Source organism: Miniopterus natalensis, chromosome 4 (assembly GCF_054644295.1).
Source record: "Miniopterus natalensis isolate mMinNat1 chromosome 4, mMinNat1.hap1, whole genome shotgun sequence".
In the NCBI taxonomy this organism is placed as follows: Eukaryota; Metazoa; Chordata; class Mammalia; order Chiroptera; family Miniopteridae; genus Miniopterus; species Miniopterus natalensis.
The window spans coordinates 74,165,450-74,173,798 of NC_142084.1; the positions used below are offsets into that span (position 1 = coordinate 74,165,450).

Below are 8,349 nucleotides of genomic sequence, written 5' to 3' on the forward strand. Positions count from 1 at the left end.
AAGCAAGGGCTTCCCCCATCCTGCCAACTAGCACATGAGACCAGGCGGGAGATGTTCAGCAGAGGCCAGGTGCGTCCTTTCACCAAAATGCCCAACTGCCACCTATCCCTGAGTCTTCTAATTGACTTCATGACCCCAGGAAGCAATCAAGCTCAGCCAGAGAAGAAAATCATGGCAACTCAGGGCCAAGAATTCTAGGAAAATAAAAGTCAGAAGGTATCCTCGTGGTGTTTCCAAGTTCTAGATCAGAAGAAAACTCAGATCCATCAAGAAAAGAGGTGTGGAAGAGCTTCTAGAGACATGGGAGATAAGCGACTATACAGAGCTATAGCACTCTCCCACATGAGTGTCCCCACCAGACCTGAGCTGTCAATGTGAAGTTGACCCTCTGACCAGGCCCCGCCCCCAAGTAGCTTTCCCCATCGCATTGCCTCCCACGTATATCAACACTGGAGGGCAGGATGGCTGGGCCTCTGGGTAAGGCCTCCCCACAGCCAGACCTCATTGAGAATCTTGAGAGGGGTGCACAATGAAGGCCCTGCTCCTGGGGAAATGCTTCACCGTGCCCCTAACCAAAGCTCCAGAGAAACCTCTCCCCTAAGTGAAATTCCAATGAACTCCCAACCATGGCTCCTTGCCAGGAAAGGGGCCCTGGGGCTGATGTTTCCTTAACATCAACCTATCCCTTCCTTCTTGACTGGCCTAACCCAGACCTTTTCAATGTTCTGTGGTCACTCACTTAACCCCTCGCCCAGCTTTGGAAAGGGGCTTCTCAAGGGAAGAGAACTGAAGGGGCTGAAGACCAAAGGGGCTGCCAAAGCTGCTCTCCAACTGCTCTCACCCCCTCCTCTCACCATTCAGCCCCCAGGGTCCCAGGCACCAGGACAGGCACCTCTGACCAGCACACTCTCCTACCTACACACCCACACATGCACCATGAGAGCACAGTCAACTCCTCAGTCCTCTCAGCTGGGAAAGGCCTGCCTGCAGCACGGGGCCTGGGCCTGGAGATGACTGACTGAGGGTCCTGTATTGCTCTCCTCCACTCCGGAACCTCAGAGGGTGTGTGCGGCTCAGCAGTGTGCAATCTGACAGCTCTCCCACAAAATGCAGTTTTCTTTTTTTCTTGGCCCCAGAAAGCTGGCTTTTCAAACCAGTGGGAGGAAAGGTCAGGTTTTATAACAGCCCCTTCAGAATGAGAGTCCACTTGCAGAGGGTTGCAGGGACCTCAGTGGGTCCAGAGCACTTATGCAGCTTCCTACCTCAGCCCCTCCTAGCCTGGAGAGAATCTGTCTCTGGCTTTGGGCGGCAGGAAGGTGAAGGCCACACCCTAGAGCAGGGCCAAGCCCCCTGGGAAACTCATGCCTGGGGGAGGGGGAAGAAGAGGGGGTGAACAAAGGGCCCTGGGCCAAAATTGACTGAAATCCCGTCCTGCTCTGAAGGCACTTATTACACCCCCCACATCTTTCTGAAACCAGCACCTACCTCCTCAGGCCTTCCCTCTCATCTCCTTCAGGAGGAACAGGGTATACTAGTGACCCAGGGCAGCCTGGCTCACCACCAGCTACACAGCAGGCCAGGTGGCAGGAATAGCACCCACACTGAAGCAGATGTCTCACACACACACACACACACACACACACACACACGTCACTAGCTCCCTCTCTGGAGCACTTTCTCCTGGACAGCAGCCTTGCCTGGGACTCCCAGTCGGCACTTGAAAACACCCTCTTTTCCTCACCTCCACTCCCCAAATGCTCTCTCTATACCCACTTCCCAAGCATCTGAGATGTCACATAGCATAAAAGTGGGCAAAGGTTGGGAATTCTGGGTGGGAAAGAGCCTGCCTAGGGTCCAGAGCCCCTCCTCCCTGCCCTTAGGGGAGGGGGCTTATAGAATGAGCACTGGTCTTTGTTCAGATCTGGTTTTTTCATCACCCCTCTGTCCTCCAGCACCCAAGGAAGCAAACTTTGGCCTCCTTTCCTTTCTTCCCACCAGCCAGCTACCTGGTCACCGGCCCCCAGAGGTGAGGAAGGAAAAGCAGGGAACACTGCTCACAACCCTCCACTCCTGTCCACCCATCTGGCTGGGCCTGGGCAGGAGGGAGGGCAAAGGGTGGGGAGAAACTTGAAAAGTATTCCAGGGAGTGGAGCTGGGGGAAGGGATTCAGGGAGTTAGAAACGGGGTGCATTTTCCAGAGGTTGATTGGCAGGTGGGGGAATGGCTGCCAGCACCCCGCCCCTCCAAAAAAGTCCAACAAGGAGCTCCTGGAGAAACCCATGCCCTCCACCACAATCGACTCTGGGAGCCTGGAAAGGTGGGACGGCTGGGTTTTTCTCTCCTGATTCTGAGCCTTTCTCTTCCCTCCTCTCTTCCAGATCAAGAGTTGGGGCTTTTGTGTTTTTTTAAGTTGCCGCAATTTGAACCCATTATTTTGAGCGAAATGAGTACATCATTGTGTGTGTGATGAGTGTATGGGTGTGTGTGTGCTCGTGCCTGTGTTCGGGAATGGCTTGGGCGTTCTAAGTCTCCTTCCCAATCCCCCCTCGTAACCAGACAGCCGCGGCTCGCGCCCGGCCCGGCTGGGCTGGCAGCGCCCGGGCTGGCTCACTCCGCCGCGCGCTCTCCCGCCCGTCGCCCCGCCGGTCTCCCCCGCGCCCCGATTGTCCCCCGCGTCCCCGGCTGCTCGCTGGCGCCCGAACGCGCCGCCTGCGAAGCCCCCGGGTTTCCGGCGGACCCGCTGCCCTCGCTGCCCGCAGGTACTCACCTAGAAAGAAGAAGAGGCAGAAGGCGTTTGCCAAGATCATGTTAAATAAATCCCACAGTTTTGTTTTTTGTCCTTCTCCCTTGGGTAAAAAAATAATAATAATAATAATAGCCAAGCAGTGATAATCAGTCCCAAATCCAATGCGGAGATCCCAGCTAGTCCACCCGATGAAGATCCTGAGTCCTGCGATTCTCGCCTCTGGCCGGAGGGGGGGGGGGGGAGAAGGGCGGTGGGCGCCTCTCGACGCCCCCTTGCCCACTAAAATTAAACACACAGGTATATCTGTGGATGTCTGCTTCCCAGCCGACAGCGGTCCTGAGCTCTGCCGTCCCTCCGCTGGTCCGGGAGGCGCAGGTCCCCGCGGGTCCGATCCCCCGCGCTCCTCTGGAGGGGTCTGGGGAGGTGGGGGAGAGGCGACGGGAGAGTGGAGGGTTGGAAGGAAGCGACCACGAGGGTGGGGGTCAGAATAAAACGCAAATAGGAAAGCAATCCACCGACGGGGGCAGAGCCAGAGAACAATCCAGCGGGAGCCTGGAGGACGAGAGACCGGAGTCGCTTCTTTCGCTCCAAGACGAAGGGAAAATTCAAAAAACCTGCTCCCGCTACCCCTTGGCCGGCTCACTTTTTTCTAATGGAATTCCGGTGCCCGAGTCTCGGCGTGCGTCTTCCTCCCTCTCCCTCCCGCTCCTCTCCGGGCTCTCGCTCTTTGCTCGCTCTCCCCAGCTCTCCCTCGCTCGCCTCTCCCTCCCCTCTCCCTCTCTCCCGCTCCTCCCTCCACCCGCCCCCTTCCCCCGTCGCCGCTCCCTCGCCGCGGCTCTCGCTCCCGCGCCCCTCTCCTCCGCCCGGGGCTCGGCGCTCGGGCTCCCAGGCGGCTGGCGGCGCGGGGCGCGGGCGCGCGGCGGAGCAACGACACTCTGCAGCGGTGGCGGCGGCGCGGCGGTTGCGCCGGGGAACGCTGGCGGAGAGGAGAGCTCGGCCGCCCGCCCTTCCTCGGACTGACCTGCTGCCTGGGCCGGAAACTGACCGACTCCCCCGGCTGCGGTGCAAACCCCCCAAAGCCTCCGCGCCGGCCTCCTCCCTCCGCCGCGCCCCACCCACCCCACCCTCCCAGGGCAGGATTCGCTCTCCAACCCCTAAGGCCCCTGCCCCGCCCCCTCGGCCACTGGGTCTCGGTAGCCTCGGGAGGCTGAGCAGAGGCCCGAGGGCTTGGAGTCCTGGGCGCCCCAGTCTCCTAGGGACTGGGGGAGGGGCGCCAGGAAAAGTCCATCTTGGTGGCCTGGGTCTGGGGAAAAGGCTGCACCGTCCGCTGGCAGATGCGTCCTTGACCAGGAACCGAAGCCAAGCGTCTCCCCGAAAGCGCCAGGGAGGAGAAGAACCCCCAGGGCGCCAGCCGCCAGCGTCCCCGCGCAGCCAGACGCCTGGGTCTAGCCCCTCGCACGCATACACGTGTGATCTCCACGAGGAGCTCGAGAACTTTCCCCGCACGCCCGCGGGGCGCTCGCCCCTCGCACACCCGTCGTCGCATCCCTTTGAGACCCCTTCCCCAGTGTCTCCCGTCCCCGGCGCGGGCAGAAGGCTGCCGAGCCCGGCCGGCACGCCTGCCGGAACCGCGCGGAACAGGTCAGGCGAGGACTGGCACCCTACCCTGGCCGGAGCGCCCCGAGACCGCCCGGACCAGGGCTCAGCGCCAGGCTCGCGGCCCCAGCCTGGCAGCCGGCTGGGTTGTAGGTAGCTCTCCCGAAGCAGCCGGCAGTCCCCGCTCCCGAGGCTCCGGGTGGGGTCCCCTTCCCCCAGCCGGGAAGGGGACGATTGACCCATCTGTCGATGGGCCGGGTTTACCGGCTTGTTTTAGTCACGGAATTTACAACAAACATGCAGAAACACCGAAAAGGAAGCGTCTGGCTGGGAAAGGGCTGAAGGAGATGTGATGTTGCAGACACGTTCCGGCAAGAAGGGCGAGGCGGCGGGGCACACACCCACGCATGCCGGGCACCCCAATTGCACGCTGCCCCCGGGTACATCCTTAGCCACGTTAGCGCTGCCCGCATCCCGCGGCCCCGGCGCCCGCATTCCTTCGTGCAGCGCCGCGCGCGCCCGGCGTGCTGTGCTGGGGCGCGCGCAGTGCCTCGTAAACTTTCCGCCCTACCCAAAATCGGATCTGAGCTCCATCCAAGGTGTAGTTGGGGGTGCCTTTTAAGATGCATTTTTTAAAAGAACAAGACTCTAGCAAAGAGTAAGTGCTAGAAATCGACCGGGGCGTGAAGGGAGGGGTCACTCACAGCACCAGCAGCCTTCGCTAGCGGGCAAGCTAGAGGGAGCAACTTCCATCTTGCGGATTTCGGCGGGAACGCGGCTTCTCCAGCCTTGGAAGAGGCGAGAGCCGGTCTCCTCCCAACGCCTCTTTTCATTTGGCGCATACTGGGGCGTTGGCCCTCGCCGTACTCTGTCCCTGGCCACTGAATGGTGTCCGCTGAAGGCGCGGCCCCAGCCTGTTAGTGTTGGACCTGGGCCAAGAGGGCTTGGGGAGTGGAGCTGGGGAGAGCCCCCTCCGGGCTGCCCTCCTGTCATTCCTCTCCTGTGCTAGGAAATGAGTTTACTTCTGACAAGGTCTCCTGGCTTCTTCCCAAACATTAGGCGACTTAAGGAACCGGAACCGGCTTCAGAAAATAAAGGAAAGTGTTGGTTAAAGGATTGGAACCCGACAGGATAGTCTGCTGAATAGTCTTTGACCAGAGGCTGGGAGCCTGTCCTATATACACACTTTCTCCCTCCCCTCCCCTACTTCTGAGACCTTCCGGTGGCCCAGATGTCCCCCACATTTTGTATCCCGGGCAGCTCTTCTCTCTTCTAAGTGCCCTACTCTCCAAAGTCCAAAATTACTGCTCAGCACATCCCTCTCCCACCTCCAAAAATGTTTTTAGATGTCTTTTAACCCTCTGGGCATAAGGAGGAAAACCCTCTGTAACATATGGGAGCTTTGCCCTGTTCCCACCCCTTTCCAGTGAAGGAGCTGAGAAAGCAGCAGGGGACTCAGAGGGGTGGCTCCCACTAATTTCTCCTGGTGGGCTGGTGGGGAGAATCTCAAAGAGGGAAGTGACTAGCTGAGGCCTTTCAGGGGTTCCAGGTCACCCAGCCTTCACAATAACAGTGGATAACACCAACCAGACCAACATTCATCTTGTTGTGGCTCTGGGACACTCTGACCTTGGGCCCTCTCCTCCTGTCTACACAAGCCTCTCCCTCTGTACTCTCCTCTACCAACCCCATCCCTGAACCTGAGCTGCCCTTAGATATGGCAGAGTCCAAGTGTCACATCGATATTTTCTGATCATTTGCTATGTGTAAGCCCCCCACCCCCCACCCATGCCAGGATCTGCAAACTCAGATGAACACCTACGAGTTATAGGCAACTTAATCTCACTGAACCTCATTTGTCTATAAAATGGGGATTTTAGAAAAGCCCATCCTTGCAGAGGTTAGGTGTGATACTATACACAACAGCTAGTCAAACACCTGGTTCACAGATAGCTGCTCATAAAATGTCAACTCTTTCTCCTGAATTCAGAAGAACTGGGAACCCATGACAAGGCATAAAACCTAAGTGACAACGGAGAAGCAGAGAGAAAAAGCTATGGGGGTTCAAGGGAAATAGAGACTACTTGGTAGAAAATCAAGCCTAAGAGATCTTGCAAGAGCGAGTCACGGGAGGAAGGAGGGTCAGCAGGTGTGAACAAAAGCGCTAGGTTCCCTGATACACTTTCACAGGCCCTCAGGTACTGCTTCCTTCAGACCACCTTCAAGGGCCCATCCCAGCTGTTCCTGAGCTCACCAGCAGGCGAGCCTCCTGTCCACCCGAGACAGCCCTTCCCCATCACAGGCCCAGGAGTGGTCATGTGCAGGAGCAAAAGAGGACATGCAGGCCTTCAGCTTCTTTCCTTCCCCTTATCTCTCTAGGCCTGCCTACCCATCTTGTGGGGTGGATTCTCTGGAGGGCAAGAGCGGTAGAGAAGCAGAGAGAGGAAAGATGGACTCGTCGAAGGGGAGAGGGTTGCAGCCTTACCCCAGTGTACACACTCACACGCATGCACGCATTAGCGCACAGCTCACCAACCAGACTTGTGCTGCTCCCAGCAAAATCTCATCCCTTCCCTTCCTTTGGTGGAGGGAGGAAGGCTGAGGGTTCTGTTGTCCCAGAGATTAAATAATAAAAATAAATCAGGAATAGAAAGAACAAGGTGCCAACCAAGACGTGTCAGGATCCATGGACCTGGCAAGCAGAGGTGCCATGAGACAGCAGCTGGCCCAGGCCTTCCCACAATCAACCAACCAACACAAATTCATTGATCCCTTCTCTGTCCCCAGCACAGTACCAGGGCTGTGGGGAATATGCCCTCGGCAGGCCTGCCCCTGCCCCGGAAGCATGTACAGATAGAGTTAGGCCAGGTCCCCGTGAAGAGAGGAAGCAACAGCTGGGCACACTGGGTGAGTGAGAGGAAGAGTTAGCACCACTGGTTTCAGGAGGACTTGCAGGGGAGGCAGGATCCAAGCTGGGCCGGGAAGGATGGTAGAATGTGGCTGAACGCAGAGGAGGGCAGTCTGGGAAGGAGGCAGCACAGGCAAATGCACAGAGCTAAGAGAGGTTTGAGGAACAGCCAAGAGTTGGGCAGAGCCCCAGCCAGTTTAGCTCAGTCGTTAGAGAGCTGGCTCGCAGACGGAAGGGTCCCGGGTTGGATTCTGGTCACGGGCACGTACCTTGGTTGCGTGCAGGAGGCAACCAATCGATGTTTCTCTCTCTTTCCCTCTCTCCCTTCCACTCTCTCTGAAAAGCAATGGAAAAAATATCCTTGGGTAAGGATAGAAAAATTTTTTAAAAAGAGTTGGGAGGAACTAAGCACACAGGTGGGGAAGGGGCTTGGAGTGACAGGGTCTGGAAGGTCCAACTGGGATGTACAGTGAAGGACAAACATCGAAGGCTTCGGGCTTGCTCCCCTGGGAGCCACTGAAGGTTCTTGAGCAGGCGAGGGACTTAACCAGAATGGTGTTCCAGGAAGATTGATCTGACAATTCTGTGAAGGATGGAGACAAGGGACCAGTTAGGAGGTGATTGTAACAGTCTTGGCTGGGGGCAATAAGGGCCCAAAACAGGAGATGGTGGGCATGGAAGAAAGAGGTGGCTGTCAGAGGCACTGTAAAGATAGATCAGCAAGATGTTGGTGACAGATGCCACACAGGGGACAGGGAGGAGGGAAATTGCAAGGATAAAGTGACCAGCCCAGACCTCTCAGGCTTTGTCATTGGGAAAAATCAAGTAGCCAACTTTATAGCAAGATACATGTTGATGTTTCTTTAATTCTCGCAATAACTCCACGGGGTAGGCACTATTAATAGCCCTACTTACAAATGAGAAAACTGAAGTAAGACGAGTGATATAAGTTGCCTGAGGTCATATTTTAAGTGGCTGAATCAGAATTCGAACTCTGGCAGTTGGGATCCAGGGTCCCACCTGAGCTGAATAAATAAGCAAAGTGAAGGCTCTCTGGTCTATAAATTTTCATGTGCCAATTCAGAATACCTTAAATACT

The 8,349-nt window shown here is 57.0% G+C and overlaps 1 protein-coding gene across 1 annotated transcript in view; it reads right to left on the reverse strand.

Moving 5' to 3' along the window:
• GFRA2 (GDNF family receptor alpha 2) overlaps positions 1-3,216 on the reverse strand; it is a 73,943-nt gene extending 70,727 nt beyond the window's left edge. The window contains exon 1 of the mRNA XM_016210882.2: positions 2,768-3,216. Coding sequence (XP_016066368.2) covers positions 2,768-2,807 — 40 coding nt within the window. The 5' untranslated portion in view covers positions 2,808-3,216. The remainder of the gene's footprint in view (positions 1-2,767) is intronic.
• Between the last annotated feature and the right edge of the window lie 5,133 nt (positions 3,217-8,349).